General features: G+C 37.5%; 1 protein-coding gene across 5 annotated transcripts in view; it reads left to right on the forward strand.

Annotated features, from left to right (window-relative positions):
* The window catches only part of CDK14 (cyclin dependent kinase 14), a 337412-nt gene that overhangs the window by 221060 nt on the left and 94370 nt on the right, over window positions 1–21982 (forward strand). For all 5 annotated transcript variants that reach the window (XM_079300341.1, XM_079300340.1, XM_079300342.1 and 2 more), the window contains 2 exons: window positions 16541–16680; window positions 20721–20867. In XM_079300341.1, coding sequence (XP_079156467.1) covers window positions 16541–16680; window positions 20721–20836 — 256 coding nt within the window. In that variant the 3' untranslated portion in view covers window positions 20837–20867. The remainder of the gene's footprint in view (window positions 1–16540; window positions 16681–20720; window positions 20868–21982) is intronic.

The raw sequence follows: 21982 nt of genomic DNA on the forward strand, positions 1-21982 counted from the left end.
CTATTTTGGGACTGTTATTCAGTGAAAACTTCCTGAAGAAAGCAAAGTGAGTGAATAGAGACAAGTCGATGTAGCTCGAGTCTGTATTTCACTTCAAGCATGGCACAGACTATGGATTTGCTTAGAGCTGAGAGCTGGGAAGCATTTCTGGTTTGGGATTGTGTTGTTTGGGTTTTTAAGAAAATTTTTAGTTGCGTTTGGATTAAAGAAAAAGCGCTCTTCTAATTGTCACTTTTATCCCTTCGCCTCCCGTCCCTTCACCAGCATTGCTCATTGTGACACAGTCGGCAGTACTATTGGAGAACACTCAAACTCTCCAGCACAATAGAAACAAAACGCTTTAGAGCTGTGGCTGGGGAAGCCTCTGTGCCGGATAAACCCCGGAGCCATGAGGATTCCAGGCAGTGGGAGCAGGGCCGGGCTGGCTGTGCGCTGTGTGCTCCGCATCGCGCCCAGCGCTGGGCCGGGAGCCGGACACAGGCGGAAACACTGATTGGAAGTGTTCGTAAATAGACATACAAACCTGCCTCTGCCTCCTGAAGGGTTGCGGTCATACTGCTGCACTGCAAACCATAAACATTTTGCATTTTCCGTTTTTTCCCCCCCGTTTCCCCTGAGCAGGCGGTTCCCGAGGCCCGGGCAGTCTTGTCGCGACATCCCCCGCGACAGAAGGCGGTGTCCCCCCCGCCGCTGCAGTTCCGCGCTGCCCGCGCCAGGGGGCGCCCGCAGACCAGCAGCGCCTTTGTTCTCTATTTCTCCGCTTACTGGGGTTTATTAATTAATTCATCACTATTTAAACTCTAAAATTAAGTTGGATTAATTATAAATTAATTCCGGGGTGGTGGAAGCTGCTTAGTGGTAGTTAAGCGCCTTTTCCTGCGCCCGCGGAGCGCTGTTGGCTGTGCGCGCCGCGCCGCGGGGATTTCAGCGGGTGCGGAATTACGGGATGCTGGTGGAGCCAGGAGCTGGAAATATTGCTGCACTTCCTCCGTTTGTCCCTTCGCCGAGCTCGAAAATCCTTTCTGAGCTGTACTCTAATCTTTCTTTCAAATTGGAGCAACCACGAAGCGCTATAATGTTATACCTCTTAAAACTTAGGGGGAAGGCTGTTCCTAGCAGACCTCATTGATACCATGTTTATCCTTGCTTTATTTAGTTCATCCTTGCTTTATTTATTCAGTTTATTCTTGCTTTATTCCAAATTCCTGCTCTTTTGTGTTGCTAAGCTTTAGGTGTTGTGTTACATCCTCTTGTCCCAGTTAAAAATACTAATAAGCCTTCTAAACTGGACCACAATACTTTTGTCATTTTTGTTTCAGAGTACTAATGACTCTATGCTGCATCATTGCTAAAATTACATTGTTGCCCTGTACTTTTTCCAATCCATGACAGCAATGAAAATACAGCCCCGATGCACATGGATGTTCTTTGTTGTTTTCTGTAGCATTTAATTCAGTATCTGGCATTGGACTAGAGTTTGATTGCATTGTTAACTCTGGACCTATCCATGTTTGGGGTTATTATTCTATGGAAATAATTGTTTGTAGTGTTCTATGCTTATCTTGTTTTTAGATTTTCTGTCCACGTCTCACTACTGTTAGTTTATTTGTACTAATGTCTTTGTCTTTTGTGGTGATTTCAGCATTTAGTGTCATCTGAGAGTTGATTCAGTATGCAGGGTATCCCTTAGTCCAGGTCATTAATAAAGATGTTAAATAAAACTGTGACTAACACTAATCCCTCTGGCACACAGCTGGACACTTCCCTTCCAACTCAGTACATTGCCACTCATCATTACCCTTTGCTTATGGCCTGTCAGCCACTTTCAGTCTTTGAGACAGTGTATCACATCCCAGCTCTTCAGAGTTTGTGCACAGAGCAAGATTTTTTAATAGAAATTGCATCAAACTTTATCTTTTGTTGTTTTGTTCCACCAATTATTAAGGCCACTTTAAGAAGATAATTTATATGATGTCTCAGTCATTAGTCACCTCTTCTTTTGATTGCCATTTTGTCTTATTTCTTCTGAAATCTAATTTTACATCCATATTGTCTTTTGTTTCTGTTGTCTGTCCTTTCCTTCTATATTGTGTGTCAGTGTCCCACAAGTACTTGCCAAGCTTACCTCTTTTTTGAAAACCAGAAAGGAAGTATTGGCATATTTTTTTTTTAAGTCTAGTACCATTGTCCCATACTAGAATGCAGAGATAGATTATGTTCCAGTAACATATCTACAGTAATAAGCCTATGAAGAGAAATAAGGAAAGAGAACTGGCTATTCCTATGTAGAATTCCTGGAAAGACTTATAAAAGATGCCTTACATTTGTTTGCTATCCTCACTAATTCCTTAAGAATTCCTTAGGATATTGAGGCGTATATCAGGTAGACATGTTTATTTGGTGTTTCCAGGTATGAGCTTTTTTTCAATGTATGTTCTTCATTAATGTTTTTGAGTACTTTCTGATCAGCTCTTCAGATGTTTCCAGTTATTCCTTCTACTTGCATTTCTACATGTTTTATTAATTTCTCAGGATTATGTTTTTGGTAGTCTGTTACTCATATGCTGCCATGGTGTCTGTGTTCATTTCTTGGTTTGAAGTCTAATACTTTCTGATCAGAGGCACCAGGCAACATTATATCTTCACATTCTGAATTCTACCCTCTTGCTTGAGTTCTGTGCTGTTGGCCTATCTGCTGAAATCTCTCTTCCTCAGATAATGACATTGCTGACAAAATTGAGTCTCCGAGATATGTTTTTAAAATGTTTGTTTAAGGAATTAAAGACATATTCTGAAGGTAGTAACACAAAGGAAGTAGACCTTACTACTGGCTCATTATTAGCCATTAAAGGCAATATTTTTCCAAAAGGGAAGTGAGAATGATAGGCAACTTGAGAACTGGGTTGGCATTCAAAAGTGCTTAGTGCTAAGCAACTGCTCTTGGCTTATGTGCCTTGATATTATCCTCTGCTGTTTATTCTGCATTACAGATAATTTTTCTTTAACTGAACACTTCCTTTGATTCTCATCTTAGGATCTCAGAAACATAGATAATTTTGAGAGATGGTGCAGACAGGGAATAAGTATAAAATTATGAATAATGTTCCTGGGTTTTGTCACCAGTGCAGATGGCTTAAGCCCATCTCAAAACTCATGCTGTTCATCTCTGTTGCCAGCCAGAGACTTATGACAATAGTTAAGATTTCTGCAGTGATATAAACATCATAAACTATCTTTGCCTTAGGCAAATACTGACTTTTATGAGGATTTCATGTGGGGATTTTAGTGTCATTTTGACCACCACTTTTTCTCTGGCAAGATCACAGGTACTGCCATTTATGAGCATCTCCTGTAAATGTCTCTCAAAATCCATTCAAGAAAATCACTTCCTTTCCTCCATTTTTGATTGTGTTGCCTGGTGTATCTGTCTAAAGATTTCTGACATCTTCTCTGCCATATTGTACAGAGAAATGAAAATTCTTTGCTTTTTCATGCAGATTTTATTTTCTTTTCTTTTTTTTTTTTTTTTTAATTAGTGACACCAAAATACAAATCATTGTAGGAGACTGTTGAAAACACTGACTTTTTCATAACCCTAAGTTATTTACTAGCCAAACAGTTTAGTACTTAAATTTAGTGATTTCTTTAAATGAAGTAGCTAAGAAAGTTTTAAGGTATTGTTTGAGAATTTGTGAAAGATGCTGGCTGCAAGCAGGTCGTGTATCTGTGTTCAGTCCTGCTTGACCCATGTCAAAAGGGGAAGGTGGGAGACTCTCACCCTGCTGATGCATCAAATCAGAGGGGCTGGATTATGTGTCTGCAGCAGCAGTCTGTGAATAACAAGCCTCAGCACAGGGCTGGTGCACCTGTCATTGCTGGAGGGCAAAGAGGCAAGTGGTTCCAAAGGGAACTGACCTTTTTCTTTCAGGCTCTGAGTCAATCCCATATCCTAAGGCACACATTCTGTGTTAAAATTATTATAGCTCTCCTGGCACTAGGCTGAACAGCAGACTCTGGTGAGCAGCTATGGAAAAACACCACAAAATATTTGTTTATTGTTTTCAGTTAAGCCTTTATAGGAAATATATTCTGTCATTCTGAAAAGCATCAGTAAAGTTAAATTCTCCTCTGATAAAGATGAATTTATTAAAGTTGAAAATAAAATTGTGAAATAGTTTGCCTGAATTAGCAGCTCACAAGATAGCAAAATATAAATGACAATGTTTATCACTAAATTTGACTCACAAAAAGCCTGCATCCTTTTGATTTCTGTGATACAGTGTATATCCACTGGCTGCTACCTCAGCTAAATTTCTATCCCTAAGATCTGATTTACAAATAGACAACTTTCTGTTAAATTATTCACATCTCATAATAATTGATGTAACAGAGTTGATCTTATGCTGGAGCATATTTGATCATAAATTCAATGAAAACAGCCACCATCTTTGTGATGTTTGTCCAGCTAAATCCTTCAGTGAATAAAATAATAAAGATGCCAGCTGTGTTTGTTTTATGAACACTGCTGCAATAGGAGGCTGAAAATACAAATGAATAATGGACCTAATTTTTCATGTTGGATTTATAAACTCAGAATCCTGCTGTGAAGAATTTAAATTGAAAAAGTAAAATTTTTACTTCTGTCACATTCTTATAAATGTATGGTTTGCTTTTTTGTCTCTATTGTTTGGGAATACAGAATAGTTTTAAAAGATTGATACTGTTTGGATATCTGGCAAGGAAATCTTATAAAAGTAGGTTACATTTATGCTTTTCACTCTGACATCACTGCATGTTAAGAATGGACCATCACTTTTGCATTGCCTTCTTTGATTAGATTTTATGGCAGTTATAAAGTTCTGTTTATTACTATGTACTGTTAGTGTGCCTCAAACTAATTTCACCACCCTGACATAAAAAAATCATGCTCTGCATCATTACTGGCCTTCCTTCAGCATTATGGCTTTTGCAGAATACAGTTACATTCCTTTTATTTCTCTCATATTTGATCCTTACAGTGCCCTTGAGTCAAGCTTTATTCGGCAGCCATGAGGGCATGAATTTCCCTGAGATGTTGACAGATAGTGTTTGGTGAATGTCATTTTTCTGTCAGCTACAGCCCACGTGTGTGCTGCAAACTAAAGCAGAGCCAGGGACTGTGTGCTGGCCCCCAGGCCATGTGGCAGACCTGGCCACAGCTGTGCTAAGGAACACTGGGGTTTGCACCTCCTGTGGGCTTTGTGTGCTCCCCATGCAGCTGCAGCTGCAGTTATTAGTTTGGAGCTGTTCAGCCTTAGGTTTTTAATGCAAAATTTCCAGGATAAAGTAAGGCACACGTTGCAGACCATAGGAATTGTGTTTTCCATGGTGTTTTTGCCATGGTGTAATATATGGCAATACAATTTATGTATTGCTTGTAGGACCATAGACACTGCTGCATTTTGGGGATGGTCCCTGGCACGAGCTGTTCCCTGGACTGTGTCCAGGAGTGAGTTTGGAGTTTGCTGACATGGCCAGATAATCCAGGGGCAATGTGGACACTCAGTAGCTGAGCAGTCAGGCTCTTTCACTAGCCCTGCTCAATCCAGCAATAAGGCTTCAATGGAGAGATGCTTACTATTCTGTGCATATTCCCAGGAAAGCTCCCTGCTCTCACTGTTCTGATAGGATTCTTTGTCACATAGGCCTAAGGTCTTAGGAAAAGGAAAATAAAAAAATTTCCCCGTCATATGCATCCAGAAGGATATATACATTTTACCTTTTATTCTTTCCAGCTTTTTCATATTACTTTCTTGTATCAGCATTGGGACTCTGATCTTGATTATCATAATAGACTTCTCATGTCCTCTCCTGATCAACATCCTTTTTCAGATCATATAACAAGCAACCAGTGAATTCAGTTTATTTTTTTGTGTATTGTTTAATTCTCTTCCCAACACTGGCTGTTTTACTTCATAATTTTTAAAGACCCTTCTTATCCTTTTCAAAATCCTCCTAAATTTTGCCCCTTCCTCTCTTTCTTCACAAAGCTCCTATTCCCTATTTTTATGTCAGTGATCCCTTTCTCATATTTAAGCCTTCTCATGTCCCCTGGATAGTTCAGGCAGACTCACATCTGCTGCTTTCCCTTTGGAATCAGATGGGCTTATGCCCAGTTAGTGAATTTATCAATAGTTTTTGGTCCTTGACTCCAGGCTCCTGTTCTCAGTTTGGAATCTGCTAGAACCTATCAGCTTCAAATACTTGCTTTTACAAAAACTTAGTGTTCATTTAACACCCTAAATTGACACCCAGCTGTTATTTACCTGCCCATACAATTAAATGACAGCACAATGACCAGAAATCCATGGATTCCACAATTCCGTGTGTGCAATATCTTTTGAGAATCCACCTGCTTTTTTGGGTTGTTAGAAGTGGCCTGAGCTCTGCTGGCAGTCAATTTTTAGTCTTAGCTGGCTCTTTGGGGAATCTGACCTTTAGTGGTCACTATTATAGATAAAAAATTTGATTTTAGTTCTTAAATCACCTATGCTGATTTATGCCTAAATAGTAGTAACTCCCTGCTTAGCTGTCTCTCTTTCATGATACTTTTACAGGATAGGATTTGCAAAAATGGTTCAGGGTTGAGTTCTTCCCTACTGCAAGCCAGTTTCTGAGTGTCAGCACTACATCCTCACACATATCCCTGTATTTCAGTAATTGGTAGCTAAAATACATGGAGTTTGTGACTTGTTGATTCACCTCCAAGATGTTTATAGATAAAAAGCATAAACTCAGATGTTAAATTCAAGCAACTTTTCAGAAAGACACTTCAATACAGGTGTGTGTGGATATGTACTGTTCCCCTTAAAAAAACACAAAAAACCAAAAACAGTGCAAAATAATGTTAGATTTTCTCTAAATTGTGTACTAGAGAGATCACTGTTTTTTTCTTTCATGGTGGTCCCAGCATAAGAGACCTAGGAGTTTTTTTCCCCTGTTCAGGTTCAAAGTTAAGTTCATACATTAACACAAGCATATTTATCTCTTAACAAGTATTGATGCCTTTGGTGTCAGACACTGGATTTTCAGTCTGGCTGGTTCTCCCTGCTGAAAGAGGAGCTAAAGCTCACTTGAGGAAATTTCTGTCTCCATTAATGTAAAGAGAAAGGGGTGTGCTAGGGAGAGTGGATCTGGAGAAGGAATGGCACTTTCTACACCACAGTGCTGGGTTGAATCTGGTGTCCTACCCTGTGTTCTCTCCTGATGCCACCTGAACCATGGGCCTGAGGGTCAGGGAGCTGCAGCTAGTTCTATGTGATGTAAATCTGTCTAAATACAGACATAATAATCCATAATTGAGTGTTCTTGGCTGCATAGCTTGAATAAATTGCCCATATGCTCTCGTTGCAACAATTTCAGTCTCTTCCTCCCAGTGTTTACTAGTCCTGCATCATTTCCCTCCTGTGTCTTAGCTTAGGAGTATAGTTGCACACAAGACCAGGATGCCTGCTTTTACATAATTGCTCAGTCTCATTGGGTTCAGCCAGGCAGCTCATCTGCATAAAGTTAAATACATGCATGTGCCTGGGGTGTGTCTTCCTGAGCTTTCCAGGCTTGGGGCATTCTCTCTGCCTCCAAATCTCTATCCATCTTTAATGAGCTGTATAAATAAATACAAAGTACTCCTGCTAGTTCCACAGCCACAAAAATCTATTTTATTAGCTGAGAGGTATACAGTAATAGAAAAGATCTGACTCATGCAATGTTTTAGGCAGCAGTGGGAGGACAGGGCAAGTAGCTGCTTCCAAGTGTTTGACAGATCTGAGGCCCCAGCAAGACAGATTCTCTAGGTTAACTCTGATAAATGATCTTAGGCTTCACCCTCCAAAGCAAGGTCACCCTTCTCAGGGCACTGCCTGCATGCTGCAACCTTGCAGCAAGTTCTTGTTGAAGTACTGAGCAAACAAACCAGTTCTTATTTACATTAGAATGAAATTAAAACTTCTTAAACCCGAGATGATAAAATATCAGACAAGAGGGTAGAGATTCATAGAGCAGCATTAATGTTTATTTACTTGCACTTAGTTCTGTCTTTGTTTTGATTGTTTTCTAAAGATAATAGGTCCAGAAAGACAGCTGGATAAGGGAAAATAAGGAAGACTTCTTTTACTTCCCTAATGGGTGCACCCACTTGACAGATTTGAAATTCAGAGATTGGTTTTTTTTCCTTTTTCTTGAGAATATCTTTTGCATGGATTTATTTGCAGAGAAGCAATTCAGGTTGTTGAGGGTGGGATGAGGAAAAACACAGAGCTTTGACTGCATTGTGTGCCAAAGGTTTATTTCAGCTATTTCTATGTTGGGGGGTGGGGGGTTATTCCATCCTTTTTTTTTTTTTTTTTTTTTTTTGCACTTATGTCCAGCCAGTGAGGAAATAAATATGTGAAGAGAGAGTACTATGGAATGTTAACTCCACTGGTATATTTTCTTCCTTTTATCATGCCCCAAGATTCACTGAAGTTGATATAAATTCACCATGCCTTATTTTAAAAAGCATAACAGAAAGGCATTCTTCCTTTAAGAGTCAGACTGTAAAAGGTGATTTTCTTTCACTCAGATTGGTTTAAGCCTGTAAAAAGCATTAAGTGAAAAATCTGATATATTTGTTAGGGCATTTATTGCATTACTAACTTATATTTTCAGTTCTCAGTGAAAGGTTTATAGAGAACATAAACCTTGAAGAGTTTTTTTCAGGATTAAAGTTATATTTTCTCAATTTTCTGGTGAAATAATAGCTCATAAAATGATTGGGGTGTTAGTAATTATTTTTAGCTCTGTTTATTTTCTAAGGTTATTCTCTTCAACTTGCTGAGGTGCACATAGACAGTCTTTAAAAAACAATCACCTTGATCAGAAGATTCATGCCCTTTAAAGAATTTCAGAATAATCAAAAACTCCTGACTAGATGTCACCGCTGTGTTGTTTTTCTTCATTAATTGCACTTACAGCAAACAAAGATCTGCAATAAACTCTAAGTCTGGCATATTCAGTAGTAGTCTGTTGTGGTATAAGTAATGTACTATGCCTTCCATAATTAGTATCTTTAACACTGGCCTAATTGGGATGCTGAAAGAATTAAAATAGTTGCTTGATGGTGGCATGTAAAGTAAAAAAAAAGTAATTGCTAAATTCTTCCTGGGACGAAATAGTAAAGCATGTTCTAGTTAAAATTTCTTAGGAAATATTTTTTCAGGGAAATACTTGTATCTAACAGAAACTGCTGAAAACTGAGTGAAATAATGTGAATTACTTCAGGTAGTCTTTTAGTTCAATGACTTATTGATTTTAAACAGTAGCAAAGCACTGTATGCAGCAGTCCCACTGCCTCGACCATCACAATCTCAGAATTCCTAGGAATTAAGGATGTTATGTGACCATATCACAGAACACCCCATTCTCAATAGCTTAGGGTATCTTATCACTGCACATACATTTTATGTTTGCTGTTTAAATAACCTTTCCTTCACTTTAGTGTCTACCATGTAGACTCCATGCTTCTTGCTTCATTTGATGCTCCAGCATATGTTATTCTGGCAAAAAGATGCCAAGCATCAGAATTGGAAGAAACAAGCAGGAAAAATATCTGCAATATTGTCAATGGACAGTATAAGCAATCTTCCTGCCCAAAGCTCTCAATAGTTGATGCTGGGTTTCTTTGTAAGGTTTCACAGCTCAGCATTTTTATTCTGAGGCATCAGAGCAACAGCTGGCCTGGGCAGCTCTCAAAAATCTCAGAATACATTTAGGTCTGTTGTATGTTTACTGGTTCTCCTTAAGCTTAGCCTTTAAACATCAAATCAACCAAATTCAGTTTTTTTAAAGTGATGTAGTCTGCTTCCTCTATGAAGCAGACCATCCAAGCTGGAAATCACAAGCATCATTGTGTTGAAGAAAAACAGTTATACATCTGAAACAGACACTGAAACATCAAATCTAGTGCCAAAGAGTCAGGGAGAAGTAGACTCATATCTAAGTTTTTGTCTTGAGTTGCATTCGGTGAAGGCACATACAAATGATCAAGTTGTAATTGTTGTTGTAATAATGTTGTAATAATGCTGTAATAAAGTTGTAATAATGGCTATTGTCAAAAGTGAATTGCCTTGAGAGGTTGGATCACTTCATTGTCTAGCTTAGGTGTGACCAAACTGAGTCTCTGAAGCCTAATGTGATTCATGAGCAGTTTAAGCATCTTAATTCTCTGTTCTGAGAAGTTCAGGGGCTGCAACTGTAATTTTGGTTTACCTACTGGGTCAGTAGATACTTTTAAAAACTTACCAAGTGTATGCCATTATAAACCTAGGACTAAATCTATATTAATAAAAATAGAAAACCTCGTTGTCTATATTGTTAGAACCTTTGTTTGCTATGTTCACCTTTTTTCATGAAATGCTGTTCATCTTGGCTGCTTTCCAGCTAATGGCATCTGTGCAACTGTCAAATGAGAATTAGTTCAGACAGGCCAGGGTTATCATTGCCTTCCTGGAATGCACTGAATGAACTTACCTCCACAGCTTTCCAAGTGGGCTCTGCCCTCTGCTCTGTCGACATTAACAGCAGTGCCAGGGAATCAAACACTGACTCTGTTATTTTTATCTCTGCTGCATATCTGTGAATACTTATCATTGGTTGTCATGGCTTTTATTGCAATAATAAATATTTTGACCACCTTTTCAGTACTTCAGTGGATAAGACTTCTGATGCTGTGATATGGTAATATAATTAAAGGGAATCAAACTAATTTTTAAATTTCCATAGTTTCGTACACCACCATGGAAATCATGCTGGTCTGAAGATGGTGATGTGCAGTGCTGTGCAGGAACACAGAGGAGGACAGACATGGCACCAGTATAGCCATGTTATGCATGTTATAGCCAGTGCAGGCTTTGTCCCAGCCTAGCTCATCCAAGAGCATGATGTTGTGCTAATGTGGTAATCTTGCTTCTATTCAGGTGCTGAGCTAGAAGAGTACAATTAAAATGGTGGTCTAGGGAGCCTGGAGACTGGATTTTCCCACCCTGCACGTGTAGACAGCTCAGTGTTTCTAAATCTAAACTGTTGCCAGCATCTCAATTTGGGAAGATCAAGAGGGGCGTCAGGTGTTTGGAGACATGTCTTTTCTAGGGAATGTGCACAACCCAAGGCTGCTGTTGGCAGGTGTGGGGTACAGTCCCAGCAGTGGCATGCCACATTGGCTCTGTTTGGTTGTATTTACTCTATAGTTTGGCTTGAAGTACCTCTGTACTGTGCTGTAGAGCAAATTCTGTATTTTGTGATTGATCAGCAACAAGTAAAACACTGCTCCAGTGAGCCTTCAAATGGTTTTGTCTCTCTTTGTTCATCAATTTTAGTCCTCAATACCCTTTGTGCAAAACACTGAAAAAATGAAAAAAACATCTTTGCTCTGTTAGATTCTCATCTTGAGCTCCTCCTTTATGCCTTCATCTGTATCAAAAGCTAAAAGCCTCACATCAAAACTTGCATTCACTTGTTGTGCTGGTTGCTTGATGGCTCAATAAACTCCACAGAAGCTCCGTGGCGGCGCACCGGGCGCGCTGGGGAGCGGCTCCGCGCGCTGCAGCTGGCACGCCAGCTCTTTGAAGACAGTGGGTGTTCTCTGCATGGTGGGAACAACAGAAAAGGCTGCTGGGGCTCGTAAAAAGGAAATGCTGCTCAGGTAGGCCCTGCTCTGATTCGTGTTTCACGTAGCTGCTGCTACCAGCATCACGTGTATGTTCAGAGGTATAAACTGTCGAGGCACACGTGGGCATTTCTGTATCAGCTGGTTAGAAAGCAATGCATTTGTAAAGTATTAACTCCAATGCATGCTGTTGTACGGTTTTGTGCAGAGCTCAGGAGAGGCTGAAGCCTGGGATGAGGGGAAGAGGCTGCTGTCCTCAAGCAGAGTTGGGTGAAAATGGGGAGTACAGCCACCGTGGCGGTGTGCTGGGAGGTGAGGGAGCACAGGGGCTGTACAGGAGCCCTGTTGTTGAGGGGTCCAGAGCATCTCTGGGGAAGGAGCTGCCAGGGTTGCCTGATTCACGCCAATTTGTTAGTTCTCTTCACACCACTCAACTTTAAACTCTGCTAAATGGTGTGGTTGTTCAGGTTAACTTGGCTTTGTCTTTCAGCACTTCGGGTTGCAGGAGCTTGCTTAGAATAAAGAAATAGCTGAAATTTCCAAACAGAATTAGGTACCTCACTCCTCTAGGCCATGCTGTAAATGCCAGTTGAGAAATGAGTTAGTGACACACTGCAAGAATCAGATCTTCACATGGAAAATGTGCACAGTAAACCATTTTTGCTTTGGGAAGTATTTACCTCGTGCTGCTAGGAGCATATAGGCAGCATATTATCTCCATTTGTTTTAATGCCCATTTGTCTTAATTATTAATGTGAATTTGAACTGCCTTCTTCATTGCATTTAAAAGCAAATCACCCCAAGTTCAGAAGTTCACTGCACATGCCCCAAACTTTTTTTCTTAAGAGCTTAAACCAAACTTCAGTGATCTTAGTCATGTTCTGCTTGACCAAATACTGACCTTTCTCTGCAGTAGAAAGACATTTAAGCCTGTTTTCTGAAATTAAATCAAATTCTTGTAATCCAATGAGATTTACAACTGCTCAAGTCTAGTCAGATTCATATATATTTCAAGTGAGACAGGTTCATATGGTGTTTGTTTTTATTGAACTAAGGCTGTATATAGCATTTGGGATTAAATTGAAAGTCAATGTGTTTCACAAATGTCATCAGAGTAGGTGTGTAAAAATATTCCCAGTATTTCTCAAAACAATATCTACATATAGCCAAAGGTTTCTCTGTATTCTGCTGTGTACCACATTTTCTGAAAGTATGTGTGCTGTCATGGCTGGTAACTATTCCTTGGTGATTAGTGTGACAGTAAGTGAAGCGTGAATATTGAGACTTGCCATATCATGCATGCCAAGTTCCTATATGGCCCAACTGCTGTGAGACAAAACATGCTATTATGTTTTAGACACAAAGCCATATTGTATGAAATTCCATCCTGTCTCGTACTGAAAGAGGTGTATTTAAAAATTAATTTTTTTTTTCAGTTCTTTTTGTTAACTTCTGTATTAGGTATTTAACTACTGAACCCCATAAAAAATTTTAGCCTTTGTCTCTGTTGAGGAATCAGGTTTCAAACTGAAATTAGGCAAATGGTTAATGTTTTAAGGAGAATATTGGCAAAAAAAAAAAAAAAAAAGGTGAGGAACAAAGCAATTGTTCCAACGTTCCAACCACAGAGGTTTTGCACTAAATAGGGTTTTCAAACAATTCTGATGTGGCAGATGTAATTTTAATACATGATCACACAGTACATTTTTTCGTAAGTAAAGAATATCTTGTCTTTAAACAAAGCAGCAAAATTAGTCATGCATGCCACAAAGGCATTAGTTTTTAATACTGAGAAAAAAATTTCGTGCCCATTGATTTCCAGAAGTGACCTTTGCAGAGGACATGAGTTTGGAGAAGAACTTTTTTTGTTGCTGTGCAAAGCTCCATAAACAAAATTAGAATTTTAATGTAGAACTTTAGATATACAGCTGAGCTAGGCAAAAGTGGTGATTTGATCCAGGAGTTACTCAGATGATCTTTGGCCTGTATTACACAAGGGGTGACACTTGATCCTTATGGTCCCTTCTGAGTTTGAAATCTATAAATGCTTGGAAACATAATACTAATAATGTAGCAACTAAAATCTTCAAAGCACTGACAAACAACTTACATCAAACCCCACACCCCCAGCACTACTTAGAATGTGATCAGGGCAGATAGGTCTAATAATTGTGGCAGATTGAAATATTTCTGCAGACTGTGCAATGAATAGTCTTCTATTTATTAATTATAAAACTGGTTCTAACTTTGACTGATTTATTAATAATTATTTCATTATCTGATGTGATTATTTTCCAGCCCTAGATGTTTTTAAAATTTATATTAATGTATAATCTACTGATTATTTGAGGTTTATCTTTGGTTTCTCAACTGATTTCAGTAAGCATTTATCTTTTTTGTGTCTAAATTGGGAAGGTGACTGGCTTTCTAAACTCTTCCTATTCAAAACACTTGCAATTTGTGTTAGTTTTTCTGAATTTCTTGCACAAAGATCTTAGCAGCATGCCAGGTACACTGATAACCATTAATGAAGTCAAAATGTCAGCATCACTCTGTTCAAGGAACTGCAGATGTCATCCATAATTTCACTTGCAAGTCAGAATTTGTTGATGTTTGAATGTTATTTTCTTTTACATTGCTTTACCTTCTAATTAGCATCTCCACTATATGTATGGGTCAGCTAAGGAATGGTGTAATTCTTATATTGGAGGATAGCATTTCACTACTTAAGTGACTGCATTTTTCTGAATTCACAGTAGTCCTCATTCAACACAGAGCAGGTTTACTATGGTTCCCAGAAAGCTTGCAGCTACCTCTGTGGGGAAAAATTGCATTGGTGAAATGGTTTGACAGAATCTCTGAACAATTAATTGGTGCAGGGGGGATTAGGAGTCAGGCCTCACAGACTCCATATAATCACCATTCCATGGAAATCTGGGATGTGTAGAAGAATTAATACCAATTCTCTTTGAATATTTGCCCCTCCTTTTCCTTTTCTTTGTTAATAATAACCTTTTGTCTTGGTGTTTTGCTGTGTTCTGTAATGAAATTATCTGTAATTGTCACAAAAGTTTACTGAACATTTTTAACAATCTGGTAGTTTAAACAGTCAGGAATTATTCTAATTTGTGATGTAATTTATAAGCAATGAGTCTTTCATTCAAGGTGTTTTTCTTTCATCCCAAACTGAAAATGAAAACAGAAAAAAATGTGTCCATCAGAAACACTGGAATTCAGCATCTATTTAACCTGAAATAGCAATTCTGAAATCTAATCCTGGGAATTCAGTAAGATCCTGAATGATGAGATACAAAGTCTTTAAGTGGTCAGCACTCCTAAGCAATTCATCCCTGGGTACTTTCTGGATAATATCCTGCCAGTTCTCCAGAAGAGATCAGATAGGTACAGTATTCAAATTTCCACCTAGCATACAGTTGCTAGAAATTAAAAAGACAGCCAGTGGCATATTTGTTGAATGATTGCAGATATCAGCATATCATACATATGCCTGTACATAATTTAGGATAGATGCTTTAGACTTCTAGTTTTTTTATTTAAAATTATTATCTAAAATTTATATTTTATTTTTCACGCTAACTATGGTATGGACCTGGACAAAAAGTTTTGTCTATGATATTTGTAATTTAATGTAGTAACCTTTATTTATTTGGTGTTTTCAGTGTTGTCTGTTCTTTGTTGAAGAGACAGTTTTCACCTGTGCCTATACTGATTCATATAAATCATGCCATGTCAGCCCAATAAAAGAGTAATGCTGTTTAATCCATCTTCTTGAATTTTTTCCTGGAAAGACATCTTGAACTAAAAAAATGAATACTTGCATGAAATACGCTGTAGGATTATTGATTTTAGAGGATAACATTTTTTTCAAATGCTGAGTTATTTTGGACTGTAGTCTCCTTTCTATTGGTTTTGGGAAACCAATGCATTGAAAAAAACCTTTTATAAACTTTGACATTTACCCAAAGACAGATCTTTACTGAACAAAGGCATTGTTGAATTTATGTAGTTTCCTAGTAATAATAGCAATGTGATGTCAACAAAATTCATAATGTATTTTTTTGACTGGATATTACAAAAAGCTTGGTGGCTTTGGAAATTTAGGAGTCAGCTAACAGGTTACTGGACCCAGGCCACATCTTGCTGATTACAATTTTACTGTCTCCATTTCAAGTCTATTACTTTTAGATTATATTTTTTTATAACATTCCCAAGGATTTACTCCCAGTGAAACAGTAATTTTTCTCTAGGAAACTTAGAAAAGATAACTCATTTAATATTTGCATTGGATTAACACTTAATGAAGAGTCAATTCCCTGCCATGTGAATATATGGACAACTAAGAAGTCAGTACTTCCTGAAAGACAAGTGTCTTTGTGGAACATGATGTGTTTCATGTTAAGCATCGCTGGATTTTAAAATTTGATACTTCTCAAAGTTGTGTGAATGTTGTTGTTATTTTAAGCTTGAGTTTCATGTGTTTACATGGTAATAAGCATTTGTTTCCAGCACTGTAGATTTTCAGTTTGTCAGTATGCTCAATAAAATGTAAATGGAAGGATCAAAACATTTACTTTCAAGGTGCTGTTGCTCATGATGGTTTAGCATAGTAGGCAGGGCATATGTGATATGGTATTTTATATGCTCTGTATTTGTAAAATTTGTATGAATTTTGAGCTATCAATACAGAAATAATTAATCAACTCCCTAGCCTGAGGAAGTTTTCCTGGTAGTGCTCCTGGCTATTAGGGGTTGGTGTTTCAACTGTGCTGGCTGGAGATGGAATTAGTAAACAGAATAATGATACTGTTTTTCAGAAAAACCTTCTTGTTTGTGTTTCAGGCTGAGCTGTGTGAACCATGCAGAAGATCTAGCCTCCAAACTACTCCAGTGTTTCCCAAAGAACAGATTGTCAGCACAGGCAGCTCTGAGCCACGAGTACTTCAGTGATCTGCCCCCACGGCTATGGGAGTTAACTGATAGTGAGTATAATCACCTCCAAATCTAATAGAAACAAAGATTCTGCTGCAGACAGAGATAGAATGTGTGCATGTGTGAATGCTAACCCTCACATACAGACAGCTTCATGGACACACACAGCCACACACAAAATACGTGACTGCAATTGTGTGGATTGAAATTACATAGTTAGCTTGACACAGGACAAAATGGATTTTTTTTTTTTTGCTATCTCTGCTCTGCAGTCTGCAGCCTACTATCTTTGTATTTGATTATGTGTGGAGCCAATAGAATCCTCTGAATTGTCATAAAGCAAAAGGAAAAATGCAATTTACATATTTAGTGCTTTTATAACATACAGTACTTCTTAACTAGCTGCAGCACACAGGATAAAAATCCAGCTGTGTTTGATTCACAGAATCTCTGTGTTATAACAGAAACCTTTCAGAAAGGACTCGGCATTCGGAAGTCTGGGAAGCACAAAGTAAACAATCAGTTAATTTGCTGAATTAGACTGTGTACAGACAGGATGGCAGATGATATTCTTAACTAAGAATGCTTTCACTATTTACATACATCCTTTTGCTTCTTTTATTAAACAGAATGTATTCCAGTTGACTTGGCAGAGATGTTCCTATCATCATGTGTGCTGTCAATTATCTTTTTAGCAATTTAAAATCACTTATATCGTATGTCTGCATGTTGTTTTTCAGTGTTAAAAGAACACAACTATTTATTCTAGGGGTAAAACAGTATCCTGAATTCTATTTTTTATTCAGGGAAGGTTCTTTTATTAAAAAAAGGCTTCACAAGGGAAAAACAGTCAGCATTTTCGTTTGGCTCAGTATGGTGAAGAGACACATGGTTGCATTATAGCACTGTATGTTCTTTTCTGTTTTCAAACGTGCATCCATTAACAAAAGATCTAAATCCAGTACCTCAAGGCAGAAAGTTTAGGGATGCAACAATGTGTATGTAACTGTGGCTGATTTAAAAGCTTGCTTCTGAAAACTAAGCTCTCTTTTTGAATATTCATTCACAATAGAATCTGTTTACAGCAGTGTCAGTACAAAAACTCTTGTCTTCCTGAAGATTATCTTTTCAATCCTCAACAGCTGTAGCAGTCACATTTTGAGCTGGTTCTGTGACTTGCTGTCCAAGCACTCTACTCCCAGTGCTCTGCAGAGCACTCTCCCATTTGTAGAATATGAACATTAAAACCAAAATAACACCAATAATTTCTGTCCATCACTGTCATAGACTGTGTTCTGGCTCTGCTAAAAGATTCCCAGTTTTCTTCTCTGCCATGGTGACCCACCACTCAGTTTGCTGACTATGGTACTTGATAAGCAGAAAATTTAAATGTTCAGTAGAAATTTAGGTGGCTGCTGTTGAAAGTCTGCTTTTGCAGAAACTGATGCAAAGAGATTCTTTTCTTCAGGACTAAGGAAACATCAAGAATGCCAGTTCATTTATCCTATTTCCACTAAATGGAAAACAAAAATCACTCTGCAATGGTGACATCTCAATCCTTATGACTGTGTGATTTAGTCTAGCCAGGATTTTGAATTCTGAATTCTGCAGTAGTACTTTTCTGTTAATATGGACTTATTACCCACTTGCCACTTAGTTTATCAGTCAGTGGTTAAATCCAGTTCTATCAGTGAAGTAAATGCCTACACATTATCACTCTGCAGCAGGCTGCCAACAGAGACAGTCTTGTCCTAGTCATTAACAAGCACAATGTATGCAGAACACCAGAGGGGAATTAAAACCACAAAAAATACCTCAGGGTGGTATTTTTAATATGAGAATTTAATTTGTAATTTCACAGATTAAGAATTTTGGCTGCATTAATCCTTTTATCAGCTCACAGCAGGTTATTTGCAGAAGCATAACCATAAGGCGATATTCATTGGCAGAAACACGTCTTTGCATAACGTTAAACATCAGGAGCAGTGAAACCTTTTGAAGGGGGGAGAATAAAGATGAAAAATCATTATATTTTAAAGCAAGGTTCTTCTAAATGCCTCCAGTAAAATTTTGAGTTACAGAAAGACTATTTCTGTGTCTAGTAGATAATCATTATGAAGCATAAATCCAGATGCAAGAAAGGACAATCCCAGTATCAAATACTACAATCATTTCTATTTAGTATGACTTGGATATACTTGTAAACATATTTATAAAACAAAGAAGTCATTTACTTTGGAGAGTTGGGAAAATGTTTACTGTGTAGTGAAATTACCAGTTTTTGTGATTCTAGTTCTCTGTGCTAATATTTTACATCAAGAAAGACTATTGACAATTAAATATACTTATAAACATATTGAGTCTATGTACAAACAAAATTGCTGCTTTTTACTTTGGACACCACTGTGTTTTTGTGATTCACTCTGTAGTGAATAGTATTCATCATGGAATATATTTTGTCCAATTTGGACTTGATGCTGAATTGTAAATTTAGGGATTTAACACTTAAAATGAGGGGAAGAATCATATGTGGGTAGAAAAGCAAACAGAATAATCAATCAAATGATTTTCCATCAGAAAATTGTTTCCTTGGAATCACAGTACTTTATGAAAATATAGTGACTGCCTACACTGTGCTTGCCTTTCTCTTCTGGTTTTGACCATTAGAACTACGTATTTGTATTCTATGTAATACTTTACAGAATAACTTTTAAATAGGGTTTATTTTAAAAATGTGTGCACAGTTAATGTAATGAGCACAATTTTGCTTTTTTGGTTTCAAGTCAAGGCATCATTTCAGTTGAGTTGGAAGTTCAGTTTCCAGATAAGCTCTTTCTAAAAGCCAGCCACTTTCAATTTTTGAAAATAGTACATTAAAAAGGTAAGAGTAGTGCAGTTCTACTAAAAACACCTTGTCTAGATATACCGTGCCATTTATGGTGCAGCATAGCTTTCTTTCATCTGAAAATTGAGCAGTAATCCACAGAATAATCCTTTTTACTAAATTTGTGTACTTGTTATTTTATATTTTAAAAAAAGACCAGTCCTTCCACTTTTCTATTTTTATATTTGAGATCTCATATTAATTTGTTTGCATAAAATATCTGCCATTAACAATATGTGTTATCGAGGATAGCAGAAATGCAAGTTGAGATGTCAAACTACAGTGGGAAGGTCTGTGCATTAAGCAATACCCAGGTCTTTTAAAGACAAAATGATGAAAAAGTAGTTCCAAAAACTTACAGTTGTGCCAGTTGTTAGTGCAAAAAAGAAAACTCTTATGGCCCTGATTGGTTCTTTCACATTTCTTTATGGAATCATGCAGTGGCAGCTCTTGTGAGGATATTGTTACATGGAGGTTTGTTTTCAGTATTAAAAGTCATTGATTTTTCCCCATCAGACTGAGGCATCCTAAGTAAAATGAGTTTTCATATTATCAATATGTTAGTTTTTATTTAAGAAGTAACTTATATTAAGTTCTTATTATAAACCATTTGTATTTTGATTTCTGTTATTATTATCACCATGTCTCCTAATAACTTGTTGCCTGGTGTGATATTGATGTTGTCAAGGTTTTTCTAGCTTATGCAAAAGGGGATTGCTTCACATAAAATATTTTTGAGTTTTTGGGATATTTTCAACAAGCCTAGTTGTCTTTAGTAATTAAGAAAAGAAAGTCAAACAAGATAGTTTGGTTCTACTGATATCAAGATTCTGAAGATGAAATATGTGACATCAAATTATTGAAAAACCTTTCTACATGTTTTACCTTCTTATTTCTAAGTTCCCTCAGCAGAAATTTGAAAGTGGAAAGTATTAATTGTATGGTGGTGTAGAGGACAGATAAACACACACAATGTGGAAACAGATTTTTTTGGAGATGCATGCAGCTAGGAATGTTTGCACCCTACAGTTTCCATCATAATGCATTCAGCTTCTTTCCATTCACAATTTGTGCAGTGCTTGAATGCAGAAATGGGTGATATATGTATTTAATGTGTTGTGTTTGCCATATATATTAATTATTTTAAAATTTTTGCATTTACTGCAAAAAGAAAGTTTCTGAACTGATGTTTTTTTTTTTTTACAGTGTCCTCTATTTTTACTGTACCGAATGTAAGATTACAGCCAGAGACTGGAGAAAGCATGAGGGCCTTTGGAAAAAACAATAGTTATGGCAAAGGTGTATCAAACAGCAAACATTGAAGAATGCCTATGTTCACAACTGATAATGCAGGTAAGACATGATTGTTGGAAAGGATATCTTTGAGAATGCTCTTTAGTTATCTTTAGAGAAACAAAATACAAAACTCAACTGCTCGTCCATATGCAGGCTGATACTCTGTTTTTGCAGTTTTATAGTCCATATGAAGAGTTTAAGTTCTCAGGAATGAATGTCACTGACAGGTTGAAAACTTTGCAGAAGTTGGTGCTAGTATATTAAATAATAGTTTGCCTTTAATTTGGACTACATTTTTTTTCTCTGGTAAAATAGGAAGAGAGAAAACACCTCTTGCCAGCCAGTTCTGTTAAACTTTGGGGCAAGGAGGAGAAATTCTATGATTCCATGACTTGAGGTCCCTCACAATCCTAACCATTCTATGATTCTGTTATTTAGTAGGTTGGTGGTCTTGGTAGCAGAAGGATGTTCTTGGTAAAAAAAGAGGTGCTGTCATGTTAATGATTATGATCTATATCACTAGGTCAACTAATACTAGTTTTGTTTAACCATTGGTATTCAGCAGTGGAATAGTGTGTAATATGATTTCTGGTATTTTAAGAGCAGAGCAGAACTTGGGAAGGCCAGGTAAATGGAGAGGCTGCTCACAAAATTACAGCAAGGGGATGGTGGAGTTATACCATGGCATTAATTGTCTTCTGCCCATATGCACCACCCCAGTGCTTATTCAGTGGGATTTAACACTTGACAGACTCTTCCAGATTAGCAGCATTTCCTTATATAGCTGCTTTGCTTATTGTGCTTCTCTAAATGGTTTCATACCACAGTGTTTCACAAAATACCTAGAGAGCAGATTCTTTTCATTCAAAAAAAGCAAGACCTGCCTTTTTTCTTTTTTTTTTTTTTTTAAAGACACAGTTGCTTTTGAATGTTCATGATACCAGCTTGTTACAGAAGTATTAGGAGCTGAGATAAAGGCACATGCTGCTCATATACCTATTTGAAGATACAGTCTCCTATAAATGTAGCTGATATTCACACAATGTCTATATTTAACTAAGCCTGCTTTCTACAATATCAGATGTAGCTTTCTCTAATGAATTACATTTGGATTTACTGTTGTGTGCTTATGTACAATTTGGTTTTTTAACCCTATAATGTTATAGAGTCTT

This window comes from Erithacus rubecula (assembly GCF_903797595.1).
Source record: "Erithacus rubecula genome assembly, chromosome: 3".
NCBI lineage: Eukaryota > Metazoa > Chordata > Aves > Passeriformes > Muscicapidae > Erithacus > Erithacus rubecula.